General features: G+C 43.4%; 1 protein-coding gene across 6 annotated transcripts in view; it reads right to left on the bottom strand.

Moving 5' to 3' along the window:
- bicd1a (bicaudal D homolog 1a) overlaps positions 1-21427 on the bottom strand; it is a 127202-nt gene that overhangs the window by 4091 nt on the left and 101684 nt on the right. For 2 of the 6 annotated variants that reach the window (XM_061917944.1, XM_061917949.1), the window contains 5 exons: positions 17059-17451; positions 14290-15033; positions 10624-10775; positions 10336-10546; positions 3633-3691 (listed from right to left, as the gene is read on the bottom strand). In XM_061917944.1, the coding sequence (XP_061773928.1) occupies positions 3633-3691; positions 10336-10546; positions 10624-10775; positions 14290-15033; positions 17059-17451 (1559 nt within the window). Of the gene's footprint in view, positions 1-3605; positions 3692-10335; positions 10547-10623; positions 10776-14289; positions 15034-17058; positions 17452-21427 lie in introns of all 6 variants that reach the window. The other 4 variants (XM_061917945.1, XM_061917947.1, XM_061917946.1 and 1 more) reach the window with 4 other exon arrangements.

The raw sequence follows: 21427 nt of genomic DNA, 5'->3' as shown, positions 1-21427 counted from the left end.
ATGGAAACACACCAATAAGAAGACAATATATTGAGGAATTCATTCTGTACCAGTGGTGACCAAATGCTTTCCACCAAGGGCCACGCCCCCTCCACAGTTAGCTCGAGAATAACAATGTTACTACAAAGAATAAGAGACTTATAATACCCTATAAATGTTGATCTTACTTAAAAATGTACGCGTTTAGTTTTGCTCAGTGTAAAAAAAAATATTATATGGCTCTTACGGAAATATATTTTAAAATATTTGGGTTTTTGGCTCTCCCGACCCCTGCATTAAAGGAACAATCTTTAAATGACTTTGACAACTAATCAGGTATCGGCGAAACTGCCCCTTTTATGAATCGATATCGACTCGCTGACAATGTTAGGGGCGGTATAGCTCGCTTGGTAGAGTGGCCGTGCCAGCAACTTGAGGGTTGCAGGTTCGATTCCCGCTTCCGCCATCCTAGTCACTGCCGTTGTGTCCTTGGGCAAGACACTTTACCCACCTGCTCCCAGTGCCACCCACACTGCTTTAAATGTAACTTAGATATTGGGTTTCACTATGTAAAGCGCTTTGAGTCACTAGAGAAAAGCGCTATATAAATGTCAATCAATCAATCAATGTTTATTTATATAGCCCCAAATCACAAATGTCTCAAAGGACTGCACAAATCATTACGACTACAACATCCTCGGAAGAACCCACAAAAGGGCAAGGAAAACTCACACCCAGTGGGCAGGGAGAATTCACATCCAGTGGGACGCCAGTGACAATGCTGACTATGAGAAACCTTGGAGAGGACCTCAGATGTGGGCAACCCCCCCCCCTCTAGGGGACTGAAAGCAATGGATGTCGAGCGGGTCTAACATGATACTGTGAAAGTTCAATCCATAGTGGCTCCAAGACAGCAGTGAGAGTCCCGTCCACAGGAAACCATCTCAAGTGGATCAGCAGCGTAGAGATGTCCCCAACCGATACAGGCGAGCGGTCCATCCTGGGTCCGGACGAGCGGTCCATCCTGGGTCTCGACTCTGGACAGTCAGTACTTCATCCATGGTCATCGGACCGGACCCCCTCCACAAGGGAGGGGGGGACATAGGAGAAAGAAATGTAATCCACTTCACTTCCCACCACTAATAGTTACTGCTGCATTAATTCATAGAGAACATTTGGTAAATGGGTTGTACTTGTATAGCGCTTTTCTACCCCTTTTTAAGGAGCCCAAAGCGCTTTGACACTATTTCCACATTCACACACTGACGGTGGGAGCTGCCATGCAAGGCGCTCATCAGGAGCAAGGGTGAAGTGTCTTGCCCAAGGACACAACAGACGTGACTAGGATGGTAGAAGGGGGGGATTGAACTATCCATCCATCATCTTCCGCTTATCCGAGGTCGGGTCGCGGGGGCAACAGCCTAAGCAGGGAAACCCAGACTTCCCTCTCCCCAGCCACTTCGTCTAGCTCTTCCCGGGGGATCCCGAGGCGTTCCCAGGCCAGCCGGGAGACAGAGTCTTCCCAACGTGTCCTGGGTCTTCCCCGTGGCCTCCTACCAGGTTGGACGTGCCCTAAACACCTCCCTAGGGAGGCGCTCGGGTGGCATCCTGACCAGATGCCCGAACCACCTCATCTGGCTCCTCTCGATGTGAAGGAGCAGCGGCTTTTCTTTGAGTTCCTCCCGGATGGCAGAGCTTCTCACCCTATCTCTAAGGGAGAGACCTGCCACACGGCGGAGGAAACTCATTTGGGCCGCTTGTACCCGTGATCTTATCCTTTCGGTCATGACCCAAAGCTCATGACCATAGGTGAGGATGGGAACGTAGATCGACCGGTAAATTGAGAGCTTTGCCTTCCGGCTCAGCTCCTTCTTTACCACAACAGATCGATACAACGTCCGCATTACTGAAGACGCCGCACCGATCCGCCTGTCGATCCCACGATCCACTCTTCCCCCACTCGTGAACAAGACTCCTAGGTACTTGAACTCCTCCACTTGGGGCAGGGTCTCCTCCCCAACCCGGAGATGGCATTCCACCCTTTTCCGGGCGAGAACCATGGACCTGGACTTGGAGGTGCTGATTCTCATTCCGGTCGCTTCACACTCGGCTGCGAACCGATCCAGGGATTGAACCAGTAACCCTAAGATTGCTGGCACAGCCACTCTACCAACTTTGCCACGTCAAAACAGGGTAAAAACAAAAGGTTGACCACAAAACAACACAAACTAGACAAGCCTTAAGATCTGTCAGCAGCTTTATGTCTCCAATCTCCAAACTATCTGCACATACATACATAGACAGATAGACAGATAGATAGATAGATACTGTACTACAGGGGTCACCAACACGGTGCCCGCAGGCACCAGGTAGCCCGTAAGGACCAGATGAGTCGCCCGCTGGCCTGTTCTAAAAATAGCTCAAATAGCAGCACTTACCAGTGAGCTGCCTCTATTTTTTATTTTTATTTTTTAATTTACTAGCAAGCTGGTCTCGCTTTGCTCGACATTTTTAATTCTAAGAGAGACAAAACTCAAAAAGAATTTGAAAATCCAAGAAAATATTTGAAAGACTTGGTCTTCACTTCTTTAAATAAATTCATTTATTTTTTGCTTTGCTTCTTATAACTTTCCGAAAGACAATTTTAGAGAAAAAAAATACAACCTTAAAAATAATTTTAGTATTTTTAAACACATATACCTTTTTTACCTTTTAAATTCCTTCCTCTTCTTTCCTGACAATTTAAATCAATGTTCAAGTATTTTTTTTTAATTTTTATCGTAAAGAATAAGAAATACATTTTAATTCATTATTTATTTTAGCTTCTGTTTTTTCGACGAAGAATATTTGTGAAATATTTCTTCAAACTTATGATTAAATTTAAAAAAAAATATCCTGGCAAATCTAGAAAATCTTTAGAATCCAATTTAAATCTTATTTCAAAGTCTTTTGAATTTCTTTTAAAATTTTTGTTCAGGAAAATCTAAAAGAAAAAAGAAAAATGTGTCTTTGTTAGAAATATAGCTTGGTCCAATTTGTTATATATTTGAACAAAGTGCAGATTGGATTTTAACCTATTTAAAACATCCATCCCATCCATCCATTTCTACCGCTTATTCCCCTTTGGGGTCGCGGGGGGCGCTGGCGCCTATCATGTCATCAAAATTCTAAAATTAATCTGAATCAGGAAAAATTACTAATGATGTTCCATCAATTATTTTTTCAAAAAGATTTGAATTAGCCAGTTTTTCTCTTCTTTTTTCTCGGTTCAATTTTGAATTTTAAAGAGTCGAAATGTTTAGAAAATGTTATTTTTTTCCTGTTTTCTCCTCTTTTAAACTGTTCAATTAAGTGTTTTTTTCATCATTTATTCTCTACAAAAAACCTTCCGTAAAAGGAAATAAAATGTACGTTGGAATTATAGACAGAAATACCCATTTAAAAAAAAAATATATATATATTTATTTATTAAACGTAAATTGAGCAAATTGGCTATTTCTGGCAATTTATTTAAGAGTGTATCAAACTGGTAGCCCTTCGCATTAATCAGTACCCAAGAAGTAGCTCTTGGCTTCAAAAAGGTTGCTGACCCCTGCTGTACTACATGCACGACTCCAGCATGTTACCTGCGGCCCAGGGGGGTTCTCCCTCACCTTAGTTGTGGGTAGAGTGACGAAACTGAGGAAGCAGGCTGCTGACAATCTATGAGAAACTGATAAATTAGACAAATACACACAGTGGTGACACAACAAGACAGACAAAATAGGGAAATGCTCTTCAAATTGTAATTGTCATTTTCCTGTGAGATGAGTCACTGCCTGTGTAAGTACTAAATTGTGCAATCATTTCAAAACCGTTAAATATCGTGTCATGACTTTTTTTGTTGTTGTTTTACTCATTACAGTTACCTTTGGTGTCCAACTCTAGTATGTTCGCATTGGACATAGACATGATCAGAGGTGGGTAGAGTAGCCAGAAATTGTACTCAAGTAAAAGTACCGTTACTTTAGAGATTTATTACTCAAGTAAAAGTAAGGAGTAGTCACCCAAATATTTACTTGAGTAAAAGTGAAAAGTATGTTGTGAAAAAACTACTCAAGTACTGAGTAACTGATGAGTAACCTGATTACAGCAACAAATAATGCACAAAAACATAAAAATAGCAATGAGCAAATTCAGAGCCAGGAATATCTCTTAAGCAACTAAAACAATAATATCTATTAAATAATAGTACATTAAAATTAAATTTAAAAAATGGCACATTGAGCCACAATAACTTAACAGCACCATAGGCTCAGTAGGCATTCATTGATTTGATTGATTGATTAAAACTTGTATTAGTAGATTGCACAGTACAGTACATATTCTGTACAATTGACCACTAAATGGTAACACCCCAATAAGTTTTTCAACGTTTATCAATTACTTAATAAATGACCAAGTCGAGGTGATCTACCTCATATATATATATATATATAGATATATATATATAGATATACACATACATACATTTATATATACAGTATATCATTTATATTTATTTATTTTGCCGTTTTTGTTCACATGTTGAAGGTGTTTTAATGAATATACATGCATGTTTAACATATAGATTCCTATCTTTCATGAAGACAAGAATATAAGTTGGTGTATTACCTGATTCTGATGACTTGCATTGATTGGACTCAGACGTCCACGTTTTTCAGATGGAGGAGAAAAAAGTTCCTCTTTTCTGTCTAATACCATATGAAAGTCGTTGGTTTTTGGCATCTTTTGTCCAGCTTCCATATTCGTTTTTATACACTTTACAAGAAATACATTGGCGGCAAACTCCGTAGTTTGCTAGTTTGTTTGCGCTGGCTTTCGGAGACTCTTATTTTGTTAACGCAGGCGCGATGGAACGGCACTTTTATTGTGAAGACAGGAACTGTGCGATCAGTCTGACGGGAAGTAGGGTTGAAATAAAAAGTGCCTTTTTTCCTTTACACTTTTTATTGATTGATTGAAACTTTTATTAGTAGATTGCACAGTACAGTACATATTCTGTACAATTGACCACTAAATGGTAACACCCGAATACGTTTTTCAACTTGTTTAAGTCGGGTCATGTGACCGCCTGGCTCTGTTTGATTGGTCCAACGTCACCAGTGACTGCATGTGATTGGTGAAACGCAGGCATGCGTAGATCCTACTTTGAAGCTGTCATTAACCAAAACAAACATTAACAGATCGATAAAAAAAGTAGCGAGTAACGAGCTGAATGTAGATAAATGGAACGGAGTAAAAGTAGCCTTTCTTCTCTATAAATATACTCAAGTAAAAGTAAAAGTATGTTGCATAAAAACTACTCGTAGAAGTACAATTTATCCCGAAGGTTACTCAAGTAAATGTAACGGAGTAAATGTAGCGCGTTACTACCCACCTCTGGACATGATGGACTGGAGATACGAACATACATTTAATATAAGGTAGTCATAACACACACATGCACATCAAACATGCAGTACAGTACAAGAAAACATGCTGGAAACATGCATTGTTGCTTAAATATAAAGCATCTTCCATCATAAATACCCTTGGTAAAAAAAACATATATTTTTTTAACTTTTTAATAATTGTGTTATTTATTTCTATTTACTCATTATAATACTTATTTGGAAATGTGTATTATTATTATAGGTTTTCAATACCCATTCACCAAAAAATACATATTACCACAATAATATTAAGCTTATTGTGAAATGAAAAATGACTTATGATCAAGTTCTTCTTTCATCTCGGTAATATCGCTAAAATTCGCTCCATTTTGTCCACTAAAGACGCTGAGATCATTATCCATGCGTTTGTTACGTCTCGTCTCGATTACTGTAACGTATTATTTTCGGGTCTCCCCATGTCTAGCATTAAAAGATTACAGTTGGTACAAAATGGGGCTGCTAGACTTTTGACAAGAACAAGAAAGTTTGATCACATTACGCCTGTACTGTATATACCTTTATATACATATATACATACATATATACCTATACTGTATATACCTTTATATACATATATACATACATATATACCTGTACTGGCTCACCTGCACTGGCTTCCTGTGCACTTAAGATGTGACTTTAAGGTTTTACTACTTACGTATAAAATACTACACGGTCTAGCTCCAGCCTATCTTGCCGATTGTATTGTACCATATGTCCCGGCAAGAAATCTGCGTTCAAAGGACTCCGGCTTATTAGTGATTCCCAAAGCCCAAAAAAAGTCTGCGGGCTATAGAGCGTTTTCCGTTCGGGCTCCAGTACTCTGGAATGCCCTCCCGGTAACAGTTCGAGATGCTACCTCAGTAGAAGCATTTAAGTCTCACCTTAAAACTCATTTGTATACTCTAGCCTTTAAATAGACTCCCTTTTTAGACCAGTTGATCTGCCGTTTCTTTTCTTTTTCTCCTATGTCCCACTCTCCCTTGTGGAGGGGGTCCGGTCCGATCCGGTGGCCATGTACTGCTCGCCTGTGTATCGGCTGGGGACATCTCTGCGCTGCTGATCCGCCTCCGCTTGGGATGGTTTCCTGCTGGCTCCGCTGTGAACGGGACTACCGCTGCTGTGTTGGAACCAGTTTGGAATAGACTATCGCGACTGTGTTGGATCCATTATGGATTGAACTTTCACAGTATCATGTTAGACCCGCTCGACATCCATTGCTTTCCTCCTCTCCAAGGTTCTCATAGTCATCATTGTCACCGACGTCCCACTGGGTGTAAGTTTTCCTTGCCCTTATGTGGGCCTACCGAGGATGTCGTAGTGGTTTGTGCAGCCCTTTGAGACACTAGTGATTTAGGGCTATATAAGTAAACATTGATTGATTGATTGAAGTGGAAAACGGGGTAGGATTAAATAAGCTTTGCTTTTTCCTACTCCTTTTCGGACATGATGTATTGTGTATTGCCAAATGATGAATTTAACTGATGTATGTCATGTTCAAAATAAACTAAGAAAAGAAAAGAAAAGAAAGAAGTTGATGTTAAAAATCAGACACACAAACGTTCAAAACATAGTACAATGTAATTTTTTTTGTTTACTTAAAATGTGAAGTGAATTATATTTATATAGCGCTCAGTGTTTCCCACAAAAAAAACACTGGCGGACGGACTAGGAAGGTAATATACATATCTACTTGCCTGAGATACTGAGTATGTCATTATTTAGACTTAGTAAATATTGACTTACAAAGACAAAATAATGACTATGTCAAATACAAATAAGGCAACAAGAGAAGTATCCTACATTTCTCTTTTGTAAAGTAACCTGAACAGCCGGTATGGACATCTACATCAACTATATTATTTGCCTGAGAAGCTAGACAGGACAAAAAATATATATATTTTTTTAATTTTTATTTTTTTTATGACTTTAGTTTAACAATAAAATGCTGTGGGAAACCCTGGCGCTTTTCTCTAGTGAATCAAAGCGCTTTTACATATCTAAGTTACATTTAAACCAGTGCGGGTGGTACTGGGAGCAGGTGGGTAAAGTGTCTTGCCCAAGGACACAACGGCAGTGACTAGGACGGCGGAAGCGGGGATCGAACCTGGAACCCTCAAGTTGCTGGCACGGCCGCTCTACCAACCGAGCTATGCCGCCCCAAAATCTTTATCTAATCTGATGATAATCATGTTTCAATTTGAATTTAAAGATGTTTAACAATTGCAAGTGAATTTCAATATTTTTTTTATTAATTATTAGAATCGGGGGCTTCACGGTGGCAGAGGGGTTAGTGCGTCTGCCTCACAATACGAAGTTCCTGCAGTCCTGGGTTCAAATCCAGGCTCGGGATCTTTCTGTGTGGAGTTTGCATGTTCTCCCCGTGAATGCGTGGGTTCCCTCCGGGTACTCCGGCTTCCTCCCACCTCCAAAGACATGCACCTGGGGATAGGCCCCTCCCACCTCCAAAGACATGCACCTGGGGATAGGTTGATTGGCAACACTAAATTGGCCCTAGTGTGTGAATGTTGTCTGTCTATCTGTGTTGGCCCTGCGATGAGGTGGCGACTTGTCCAGGGTGTACCCTGCCTTCCGCCCGATTGTAGCTGAGATAGGCGCCAGCGCCCCCCGCAACCCCGAAAGGGAATAAGCGGTAGAAAATGGATGGATATTAGAATCGGTATTAGTATTGATATCAGCAATACTAGCCCTGAATTTATCTGGTATCGGATCGATACCAATTTTATTCCCAATGCTAATCTTTAAATGAGTTTGGATGACTTTTTAAAATTCTTAAATACATGCTTAAAGGCCTACTGAAATGAGATGTTCTTATTTAAACGGGGATAGCAGGTCCATTCTATGTGTCATACTTGATCATTTCGCCATATTGCCATATTTTTGCTGAAAGGATTTAGTAGAGAACATCCTTTTGGTCGCTAATAAAAAAGCCTTGCCTGTACCGGAAGTAACAGACGATGTGCGCGTGACGTCACGGGTTGTGGAGCTCCTCAAATCCTCACATTGTTTACAATCATGGCCACCAGCAGCGAGAGCGATTCGGACCGAGAAAGCGACGATTTCCCCATTAATTTGAGCGAGGACGAAAGATTCGTGGATGAGGAAAGTGAGAGTGAAGGACTAGGAAAAAAAGAAATAATTGAAAATAAAATAAAAAACACAAGAGGGCGGTGGGAGCAATTCAGATAGAGAAGATGCTGTGAGAGGTGCCGTGGGCGTAGCAGGACCACTCAGCCAGGCCCAACCGCAACAAGGGATAGAGACATACCGCTTTGAACCCGACGCTGACGGTCAGGAGGACGCTGCGGATATTGATGCTGGAGTAGCACACGACATAGATCGTCTTCAAAATACAGAATAGTCAAATGTTTTTTATTAATACACATAATTAGACTTTGACTTCCTTTTTATTGTCATTCAAATTTGAACTTTACAGTACAAATAAGAACGACATTTCGTTGCATTAGCTGTTGGTAGTGCAGGATAAAAAAAAAAAGCAATAAGGTTCAGATATAAATAAATAGATTACTGTACAGATAAATACATTGCACTTTTCCACATGTTTATGGATGTATGTTATATTGTCTTTTTTATTCCAGCCAGTTAATCCATTTTGGGGGGAGTTGAGGGGATAATTTAATTATGATGCGTTCAAGGGTCTTACGGCCTGAGGGAAGAAGCTGTTACAGAACCTGGAGGTTCTGCTACGGAGGCTGCGGAACCTCTTCCTAGAGTCCAGCAGTGAAAACAGTCCTTGGTGAGGGTGGGAGGAGTCTTTGCAGATTTTCTGAGCCCTGGTCAGGCAGCGGCTTTTTTTGTAATCCTGGATAGGAGGAAGAGGAGTCCTGATAATCTTTTCCGCCGTCCTCACCACTCTCTGGAGAGAATTCCAGTCTGAGGCACTGCAGGCGGCATAGCTCGGTTGGTAGAGCGGCCGTGCCAGCAACTTGAGGGTTGCAGGTTCGATTCCCGCTTCCGCCGTCCTAGTCACTGCCGTTGAGTCCTTGGGCAAGACACTTTACCCACCTGCTCCCAGTGCCACCCGCACTGGTTTAAATGTCACTTAGATATTGGGTTTCACCATGTAAAGCGCTTTGAGTCACTAGAGAAAAGCGCTATATAAATATAATTCACTTCACTTCACTTCACTTCACTCCAGACAGAGATGCTGTTGGTCAGCAGGCTCTCTATGTAGGGCCTCTGTAGAATGTGGTGAGAATGGGGGGAGGGAGCTGTGCTCTTTTCATCCGACGCAAAAAGTGCATGCGCTGCTGAGCTCTTTTTACAAGAGCTCCGGTGTGTAAGGACCAGGTTATATTGTCAGTGATCTGCAACCCCAGGAACTTGGTGCTGCTTACCATCTGTGCCGTTGATGATAATACACTGTACTTTGTGTGTGTGGTCCAATCCAACCGTGTTCGCTTGCAATCTCTGTTCCATAGTAAAGCTTGACTGTCATCTTTCAGGAATGTAAACAATGAAACCCCGGCTGTGTTTGCGTTGCTAAAGCCGGCCGCAATACAGCGGTTCCCACCTGCGGCTTTCTTCTTTGATGTCTCCATTGTTCATTGAACAAATTGCAAAAGATTCAGCAATACTGTGGAATTTTGCGATGAAAACAGACTACTTAATAGCTGGGAACGATGCTGGAAGAAAATGTTCTCTACAACCTGTGACGTCACGCGCACGTGTCATCATACCGAGACGTTTCAGCAGGATATTTCGGCGCAAAATTTAATATTGTGATTTAGTAAACTAATATGTGGCAATGTTAATATTTCATCACTGATATATAAACTATCAGACTGCGTGGTCGCTAGTAGTGGCTTTCAGGAGGCCTTTAAAGTACTTTTCCACTTACTTTGGGAGGGCTGCTTCTTATCTTGGGCACCTTAGCGCCGCGGCCTCTGTGGATTTGCTCGTGGTCAAACTCCAGATCCTCCAGGCGTTGTGTCAAGGCCAGTTTCTGCTGTATGGCCATGCGGAGGAGAGAGTTCAAGGTCTTCTTCTCGTCCTCCGCCGCCGCCAGCTGCCTCTGCATATCATCCAGCTGGGTGACGTACTCGTCGCATCTGCAGAGAGACAGGATGTTGGCCGTGATCGGTCTTGAAATGAACATTTTGACAGCGACGGCCGCTGCAGGACTCGCCTGGTGGCAAACATGGCCCTGAGGGACGAGAAGGTGGCGGCGTCTTCTTTGAGAGCCTTGAGCTCGTTCCTCAGCTTCATCATGGTTTCCGTCACCATGGTCTTCTCGTTCTCATACTTGCTCTTCAGATTCGCCAGCGCCACCTCGGCTGTCTGCAATGTGGACAATCACTTTAAATGAGGCCTCTTGCTACGTCTAGTTCATTCCAAAAATCCGACTTTGTAAAGGCAGAGTCGTTTTTTTTTACCATTCTTGTATTGCACAAGTGCACCTAAAATTTGCAGAGGTATGATATATCGGTGTTTGCCATACATTCATTTACAGGAGCCAATAAAACAATGCCATAGAAACAGAAAGATGTGAGACAAGAACACACATTTTTCTCTTTTTCTGCTACAGGAGTTTTCCTGTAGCAGTTTAAGGTCTTCTTTGAGCACACCTGCTTTGTTTTACCAATGAAAAATATTTCAGTGTTTTTTATCCTTCTTAGTAGGGACATTGTTGATTGTCATGTCATATTCGGATATAGTCTTTGCTGTCGTCCAGCATTTTGTTTACATTCTAGCCAGCTCAGTTTTAGTGTGTGTTCTGAATAGTGAAAAACTGCGAGTACGATTTTCTAATTTTCTAGTAAGTTGGCTACCGATGCAGGTAATAATATGAGTCTATTCCGCCTGTAAAGCGGGATATATTTACCATGAATTGATTAACAAGTTGAAAAACGTGTTAAAACTTATTCGGGTCTATTTTACGGAATGCGTACTGTACTGTGCAATCTACTAATACAAGTTTCAGTCAATCAAAAAAGTGCACTAAAAAACAAAAACAAAAAATGCCAACAACACTCTATTTTCATGCATGTTAAAGTTAAAGTTAAAGTACCAATGATTGTCACACACACACGAGGTGTGGTGAAATTATTCTCTGCATTTGACCCATCACCCTTGATCCCCCCCCCCTGGGAGGTGAGGGGAGCAGTGAGCAGCAGCTGTGCCGTGCCCGGGAATCATTTATGGTGATTTAACCCCCAATTCCAACCCTTGATGCTGAGTGCCAAGCAAGGAGGTAATGGGTCCCCTTTTTAGAATGACTCGGCCGGGATTCGAACTCACAACCTACCGATCTCAGGGCGGACATTCTAACCCAGCTATACTGACATTGTTATTGTAATGAGCTAAAGCAGAGAAACTATATTGAAACATCGCCTTGCTACGAGTTAGCTTGAGTTGCTAATAACGTTGGTCGTGGTTTGCCAAAACAGTAGGAAGAAGAAGGAGCTGATTTTGCTGTTTTGGTTTTGAGTTCGGAAAAGTTTAAAGGGGAAGCAACCTTTTGGGGGAATTTTTGCCTATAATCCACAATCAATCGTCCTGTCCCCTTAGCAGAAAAACGGCCCCAAAGCATGATGTTTCCACCCCCATGCTTCACAGTAGGTATGGTGTTCTTGGGATGCAACTCAGTATTCTTCTTCCTCCAAACACGACGAGTGGAGTTTATACCAAAATGTCGTATTTTGGTTTCATCTGACCACATGACATTCTCCCAATCCTCTGCTGTATCATCCATGTATCCATTTTGGTATAAACTCAACTTGTCGTGTTTGGAGGAAGAAGAATACTGAGTTGCATCCCAAGAACACCATAACTACTGTGAAGCATGGGGGTGGAAACATCATACTTTGGGGACAGGACAATTGATCCGTGAGATTTTGAGCCAAAACCTCCTTCCATCAGTGAGAGCTTTGAATGGTTGACCAAATACTTATTTTCCACCATAATTTCCAAATAAATTCTTTATAATTCCTACAATGTGAATTCCTGGATTTTTTTTTCACATTCTGTCTCTCACAGTTGAAGTGTACCTATGATGAAAATTACAGACCTCTGTCATTTTAAGTGGGAAAACTTGCACAATCGCTGGCTGACTAAATACTTATTTGCCCCACTGTATTGCATCATTATGCCTCATTTGTAGCTATATTTGCATCCAGCCTTTCCCTCCACCCACATTTAATGCCAAACAAACACATACCAATCGTTGGTTAACAGGCGATCGCCGAATTCGTCCTCGCTTCCTCCCGTGCCGCTATCTGTCGTGATATGGCTCAATAGCTTCAGTTTCTTCTTCAATTTCGTTTTCGCTACCTGCCTCCACACTCCAACCATCCGTTTCAATACATGCGTAATCTGTTGAATCGCTCACGGCGCTGATATCCGGGTCTGAATCCGAGCTAATATCGCTATACCTTTCTGTGCTATCCGCCATGTTTGTTTCTGTGTGACGTCACAGGATAATGGACGGGTGGATAAAACGACGGTTAAAATCAGGCCCTTTCAAGCCGTTTTTCGGGATATTGCGTGATGGGTAAAATTTTGAGAAAAACTTTGAAAAATAAAATAAGCCACCGGGAACTGATTTTTATTGGTTTTAACCCTTCAGAAATTGTGATAATGTTCCCCTTTAAAATCCTGACAACACACCAGAGAAACAGCCTTAAAGGGGAACATTATCACCAAACCTATGCAAGCGTCAATATATACCTTGATGGTGCAGAAAAAAGACCATGTATTTTTTTAACCGATTTCCGAAGTCTAAATGGGTGAATATTGGCAAACTAAACGCCTTTCTGTTTATCGGTCTTTACAAACACCGGGTCTCAGCTCTGTTATTTTCCGTTTTTTCGACAATTTTTTGGAACCTTGGAGACATCATGCCTCGTCGGTGTGTTGTCGGAGGGTGTAACAACACTAACAGGGAGGGATTCAAGTTGCACCACTGGCAATAAATCTGCCGCCAGACCCCCATTGAATGTGCCAGAGTGTCTTCACATTTTACCGGCGATGCTAAGACAGACATGGCACAGAGATGTATGGATAACCTGCAGATGCATTTGCAACGATAAAGTCAACGAAATCACAAAGGTGAGTTTTGCTGATGTTGTTGACTTATGTGCTAATCAGACATATTTGGTGGCAGCATGACTGCCAGCTAATCGATGCTAACATGCTACGCTAATCGATGCTAACATTCTATTTACGCTAGCTGAAACTAGATACCCACATTTAATGCAAAACAAACACTTACCAATCGACGGATTTAAGTCGCTCCAGTGTCACAAGATGCGAGAGTCCTGATCGTTTGGTCCGCACATTTTACCGGCGATGCTAATAAGGCAGCCATGCTATGGGCCACTTCATTAGGTACACCCATTTTATGGCCGAATAGCGTCAATAGCTATTCGCTCAATAGCTTCAATTCCTTCTTCAATTTCGTTTTCGCTATCTGCCTCCATAGTCCGACCATCTGTTTCAATACATGCGTAATCTGTTGAATCGCTTAAGCCGCTGAAATCCGAGTCTGAATCCGAGCTAATGTCGCTATATCTTGCCGTGGTAACCGCCATGTTGTTTGTATTGGCAGCACTGTGTGACGTCACAGGGAAATGGATAGTGGTTTCGAAGATAGCGAAAATAAGGCACTTTAAAGCTTTATTTAGGGATATTCCGTGAGGGGTAACATTTTGAAAAAAACTTTGAAAAATACTGGAAACTGATTTTTATTGTTTTTAACCCTTTTGAAATTGTGATAATATTCCCCTTTAAAAATATATAAATGCTACTCAGTTTCAATGGCTATGACTTTAATATTACGAGTCGGATTTTGCACCTGTTTGTTGGCCTTCAGAACCAGCCTGAGTGTGGCTATCTGCTCCCTCTTGGTGCTGAGCAGGGACTTGAGCTTGAGGAGTTCCTCTATACATGACTCCTTGTCCTTATCCAGTATGGGCGCCAGCTCTCTGGCTGCGGCCCTCTGCCTGGACAACAGTAGAGAGCGGTCGACGGCTCTCTGCAGGTGCTTGATCTGATCCCTGATGATGGCGTTCAGGTTGTAGATGTTCATGGGCTCCTTCCTCAGGTCTCCCCCGGCATCGGACGGCACCGGTGACGGGCAAGGAGACATGCTGGCGAGAATGGCGGCGATGGGGTTGCGGCCGGGGCTGCTGTGGTGTGCCGGCGAGTCCACCGAATTGACGCTGGCGTCTTTAGACGGGGAGTCCACGGGACTACGGGGAGCCTCGGAGGAGCAGAGCGCCGAGACTGCGGCCAGGCGTCGGGCCAGGCGAGGTGTGAGTAAAGCCCGGGGGTCTTCTGAGCCTTTTAGGCTGCCGTTGCGTGTGACTCGGCTCTGGCGGTAATAGTCGAGCATGACGCGGTTGGGCGTCTCGTTGTTGCAGAGACACACGTGGTGGTAAAGCTGTGCCAGCTCCTCGCTGAAGGTCACCAGCTCGTCCTGCGCTGTGTTCAGCATGCCCTGGCTCTCTGTGGCCGTGCTGCTGGCCACTCGTAGCTCCGCCTCCAGGCTCGCCACCCTCTCGCGGCCTTCACCACAGCTTCTCTCCAAATGGGTTATCTGAATAACACATGAACTTGGATTAATTGCCAGCAATAAATGTAGCAATAAACCAGATCGCAGAAGTATTAGAGCATGGGTGTCAAACTCTGGCCCGTGGGCCAAATTTGGCCCGCCGTCTGATTTAATTTGGCCCTTGAGGTAATATCAAACTAAGATTAGAGCTGGCCCACCGGTATTATAAAGGGGCGGTGCCGCTGTAACAACGCATTTCACTGCCCCGGGGCAACAATTCTTCCGAATTTCTCCCGATTTCCACTCGGACAACAATATTGGGGGCGTGCCTCGAAGGCACTGCCTTTAACGTCCTCTACAACCCGTTGTCACGTCCGCTTTTCCGCCATAGAAACAACGTGCCGGCCCAGTCACATAATATCTGCGGCTTTAACACACACGAATGAATGCAAGGCATACTTGGTCAACAGCCATACAGGTCACACTGGACGGGTGGATAAAACGACGGTTAAAATCAGGCCCTTTGAAGCCGTTTTTCGGGATATTGCGTGATGGGTAAAATTTTGAGAAAAACTTCGAAAAATAAAATAAGCCACCGGGAACTGATTTTTATTGGTTTTAACCCTTCAGAAATTGTGATAATGTTTCCCTTTAAAATCCTGACAACACACCAGAGTAACAGCCTTAAAGGGGAACATTATCACCAAACCTATGCAAGCGTCAATATATACCTTGATGTTGCAGAAAAAAGACCGTGTATTTTTTTAACCGATTTCCGAAGTCTAAATGGGTGAATTTTGGCAAATTAAACGCCTTTCTGTTTACCGGTCTTTTAGCGATGACGTCAGAACGTGACGTCACCGAGGTAACACACCCGCCATTTTCATTTTCACATTACAAACACCGGGTCTCAGCTCAGTTATTTTCCGTTTTTTCAACAATTTTTTGGAACCTTGGAGACATCATGCCTCGTCGGTGTGTTGTGGGAGGGTGTAACAACACTAACAGGGAGGGATTCAAGTTGCACCACTGGCAAGAAATCTGCCGCCAGACCCCCATCGAATATGCCAGAGTGTCCGCACATTTGACCGGCGATGCTAAGACAGACATGGCACAGAGATGTATGGATAACCTGCAGATGCATTTGCAACGATAAAGTCAACGAAATCACAAAGGTGAGTTTTGTTGATGGTGTTGACTTATGTGCTAATCAGACATAAACGACTTTGACACTGTTACAAATATGCGCCACACTGTGAAGCCACACCAAACAAGAATGACAAACATTCCGGGAGAACATCTGCACCGTGACGCACGTAATACCCAGAACCCCTTGCAGCACTAACTCTTCTGGGATGCTATAATATACACCCCCGCTACCACCAAACCTGCCTCCCCCCTCCAATTTTCATTTAAATTTGATTTGATATGCCTGTAATGACGCGTAGATGGCCCACCTGGGCCTCGTTATCTAATCACCTGTCGCTCTGTTTATAAGCAGCAGCCAGGGGGAGGGACGGGGTTGGGGCTGGAGCCGGAGCGCGAGCGAGGACGAAAGAGAAAAAGATAATTGCTGGAAAGCAACTGGGAGACTTATTGAAAAATGAAACAATATTGTAACCCTGAAACAGGCTCTCATGTCGGTGCTTGGGGGTCTGAAGAACCCCCAGGAGGACAAGCCCCACACTAACCAATAATAAATAAATAACTTCTTACCATTAACGCAACTTCTTGAACATAAAAATGCATGAGAATGTTTTATATTTTGAACGTTATTTTTATCACTGTGATTACGAGTGGAATTATTCATTACTTATGGTGTCAAGCAATGTCAGCTCAGATTTATCCAAGAGCCAGATGCAGTCATCAAAAGAGCCACATCTGGCTCTAGAGCCATAGGTTCCCTACCCCTGATCTACTGGATTCATAGCTTCCGATCCAAAGCATTCCTTTTAACCCTGCCGATAGCGCCATCAAATCACTTTCCATACAAATAGTACATGAGAGTTACTACTGTTCTGCAGCACTGTGCTAGTTTCCCTGGCCGTTCAATTATTTGCGTCAACAAACCTGTTCGCTCAGTGCTCGAACTCTGTCGTCAGAGTGAGCGTCTCCTCGCCCTTCCACCGCCTGGTTGTACGTCTCCTTCAGGGCCTTGAGCTCTGCTTTCAGGTCGATCACCTCAGTCACGGCCACCTTGTACTTACACTCCAGGACCTCGAAGCCGTGTACGGCCACGTCACGATGAGCGTTGGCCTGTGGCGACAGCGAGCCGCCCGCAGGTTTCTCACTCTCCTGGGAGTCATCCGGCTCTCTGCCGCCGGTGAGATGCTTCATGGCGTTGACGCGTTCTGTGAGGCGATGGAGGCGCTCGCTCTGCTCAGTCAGAGCTCCTTGTGTGTGCTGCAGCTGGGTCTGCGACTCTTGCAGGTTCATGATCAGAGCTGCTTTCTCACGCTCCACCTGCAGGAAACAGGCAGACTCTCTCAATACCTGCTTTTCAAACTTTTTGCATGCTTTAGTCAAAAAAGCACATCAACACTGGGAAACCTGAATGGCAGACATTAGATTAGATTAGATTAGATTAGATAGTACTTTATTTATTCCGTCAGGAGAGTTCCTTCAGGAAAATTAAAATTTTCAGCACAATCCCATTCAAGATCAGACAAACATTACAGGGAGACAGAACAGGATCGCTGACGGGTCTGCCGGCTTCCAGCGCCCCTTACAAAAAAGATGACATACAGGTAAACATGGGGGGGCGAGGGAGAAAAAAATAGAAGATTGAAATAAAAATCGGTCTTAGCCTGGGCCCTAGAGAGGGGGTGCAGACTGAGGCCAAGGGAAAAAACAACAACTCATAGCCATGGTACACATCCCTCTTCCATGTGTGTAAGAGGGAAACATCAAACATCAAAGAACACAGAGGACATTAAAGACATTAAAGCAGCAGATTTAACCAGACACTTCTACATACAGCTATGAATAAAAAGTAAAAGAAACATATACACTGTGGTGGCCTCTGTGGTGTTCCACGCCATCGTCCGCTGGGGAGGAGGGAGCATGGCCAGAGACAGGAGCAGACCCAACAAAGCAACCAAGACAGCCGACTCCACTCTCGGCCAGTGTCCAGTCCGCATGGATGAGCGAGGATACGTCCAAGGTGACTGAGGTGTCCGACACCTGCTCACCCAGCCAAGACACCGCGAAGACTCTCCGTCCCAGTAGCTCAGTGCTAGCTCCGCAGCCCTGTCCCCTCATCCGCATCTCCTCCAGTCCCTCCAAACAGAGTCCGGTGTGGCAGAGACCATAACATAAATAATCAACTTATATCCCAGGCCTGGGCAATTATTTTGACTCGGGGCCAAATTTAGAGAAAAAAAATGTGTCTTAGAGTTGGTATATCAACATTTTAGGAACACTAATACAAAACCTCACGATAATGTCTGATTGAAAGCTAAAAACGTTATGACATCCATCCATCCATTTTCTACCGCTTATTCCCTTTTGGGGTCGCGGGGGGCGCTGGCGCCTATCTCAGCTACAATCGGGCGGAAGGCACGGTACACCCTGGACAAGTCGCCACCTCATCGCAGGGCCAACACAGATAGACAACATTCACACACTAGGGCCAATTTAGTGTTGCCAATCAACCTATCCCCAGGTGCATGTCTTTGGAAGTGGGAGGAAGCCGGAGTACCCGGAGGGAACCCACGCAGTCACGGGGAGAACATGCAAACTCCACACAGAAAGATCCTGAGCCTGGATTTGAACCCAGTACTGCAGGACCTTCGTATTGTGAGGCAGACGCACTAACCCCTCTTCCACCGTGAAGCTCTAATCCGGGGCCCCTTATGGTAAAAAAAATATGGTATATGCATCCTATGCCATTGTCGATTTATGCTTTAATTTCATCTCTTTGCCATTTATGCCACTGACAATAAATGATTGAATATTTATGATTTAATTCAATCTCCTTGCTATATATGCCATTGACAATAAAGGATTGAATATACAATAATAAAGGGGCTTCACGGTGGCAGAGGGGTTAGTGCAGGGGTGCCCACACTTTTTCTGCAGGCGAGCTACTTTTCAATTGACCAACTCGAGGGGATCTACCTCATTTATATATATCATTTATATTTATTTATTTATGAAAGAGACATTTTTGTAAACAAGTTAAATGTGTTTAATGATAATACAAGCATGTGTAACACATATAGATGTCTTTCACAAAGACAAGAATATAAGTTGGTGTATTACCTGATTCTGATGACTTGCATTGATTGGAATCAGACAGTAATGATGATAACGCCCACATTTTCAAATGGAGGATAAAAAAAGTTGTCCTTTCTGTACAATACCACATGAAAGTGGTTGGTTTTTGGCATCTAATTCATCCAGCTTCCATACACTTTACAAGAAAAACATTGGCGGTAAATTCCGTAGCTTGCTTGATTGAAATTCACGGCACCCGAGGGTCTTGTGAGGCGCTAGGAATTCACTGGGGAGCCAAGGGGGCGCCAGCCTGCAAAAGTTTGGGAACCATTGCTGTAACGTATTATTTTCGGGTCTCCCCATGTCTAGCATTAAAAGATTACAGTTGGTACAAAATGCGGCTGCTAGACTTTTGACAAGAACAAGAAAGTTTGATCACATTACGCCTGTACTGTATATACCTTTATATACATATATACATACATATATACCTATACTGTATATACCTTTATATACATATATACATACATATATACCTGTACTGGCTCACCTGCACTGGCTTCCTGTGCACTTAAGATGTGACTTTAAGGTTTTACTACTTACGTATAAAATACTACACGGTCTAGCTCCATCCTATCTTGCCGATTGTATTGTACCATATGTCCCGGCAAGAAATCTGCGTTCAAAAGACTCCGGCTTATTAGTGATTCCTAGAGCCCAAAAAAAGTCTGCGGGCTATAGAGCGTTTTTCCGTTCGGGCTCCAGTACTCTGGAATGCCCTCCCGGTAACAGTTCGAGATGCTACCTCAGTAGAAGCATTTGAGTCTCACCTTAAAACTCATTTGTATACTCTAGCCTTTAAATAGACCTCCTTTTTAGACCAGTTGATCTGACGCTTCTTTTCTTTCTCCTATGTCCCCCCCTCCCTTGTGGAGGGGGTCCGGTCCGATGACCATGGATGAAGTACTGGCTGTCCAGAGTCGAGACCCAGGATGGACCGCTTGTCGGGACCCAGGATGGACCGCTCGCCTGTATCGGTTGGGGACATCTCTATGCTGCTGATCCGCCTCCGCTTGAGATGGTCTCCTGTGGACGGGACTCTCGCTGCTGTCTTGGATCCGCTTGAACTGAACTCTCGCGGCTGTGTTGGAGCCACTATGGATTGAACTTTCACAGTATCATGTTAGACCCGCTCGACATCCATTGCTTTCGGTCCCCTATAGGGGGGGTTTGCCCACATTTGAGGTCCTCTCCAAGGTTTCTCATAGTCAGCATTGTCACTGGCGTCCCACTGGATGTGAATTCTCCCTGCCCACTGGGTGTGAGTTTTCCTTGCCCTTTTGTGGGTTCTTCCGAGGATGTTGTAGTCGTAATGATTTGTGCAGTCCTTTGAGACATTTGTGATTTGGGGCTATATAAATAAACATTGATTGATTGATTATTTTGATATGTGCTTTTCAATGCTTTGTTATAAGAAAACTTTTTCTTTTTATTAGGACTAGCTTTCCATGTTGATGGCATACTTCTTGACTGAAAATGTGTTTGTGCGGTGTCTCTGTGTCCTGTGGGTTTGTTCATCACACTGACAGGCAGCCTCACACACATGCGGGGCAACTGTCTTCTCGGCTGCCGCTGCACTCTTTGCATCAACGTGGCAATAAAGAAGAAATGCCAACGTTGCTTATGTAACATCATCGAACAGACATTTACAATCACGCCAGGAATAACCCAAACAGCTTGAGGGAATTCGGGCAGCATTCTAAATATTACGACGCTGGGAATGCTGCTGCGATATCAACTTGCATTAAAATAAAAATCCCTTTAGGTTCTTTGTTTCCGTCAAAAATGGTTAATTATTACAGGCAATTATGTGGATTAAAGCTTCAGTACCAACATATGTTTTCTTTGCAGCAGATGAGACAGCAACATACATGTATAAACAATACTTATTTCAATCAATCAATCAATGTTTACTTATATAGCCCTAAATCACTAGTGTCTCAAAGGGCTGCACAAACCACCACGACATCCTCGGTAGGCCCACATAAGGGCAAGGAAAACTCACACCCAGTGGGACATCGGTGACAATGATGACTATGAGAACCTTGGAGAGGACCAAAGCAATGGATGTCGAGCGGGTCTAACATGATACTGTGAAAGTTCAATCCATAATGGGTCCAACACAGTCGCGAGAGTCCAGTCCAAAGCGGATCCGACACAG

Source organism: Nerophis ophidion, linkage group LG12 (assembly GCF_033978795.1).
Source record: "Nerophis ophidion isolate RoL-2023_Sa linkage group LG12, RoL_Noph_v1.0, whole genome shotgun sequence".
NCBI lineage: Eukaryota > Metazoa > Chordata > Actinopteri > Syngnathiformes > Syngnathidae > Nerophis > Nerophis ophidion.
The sequence above is the reverse complement of the archived record's forward strand: the minus strand, read 5'-3'. Positions and strand labels throughout refer to the sequence as shown.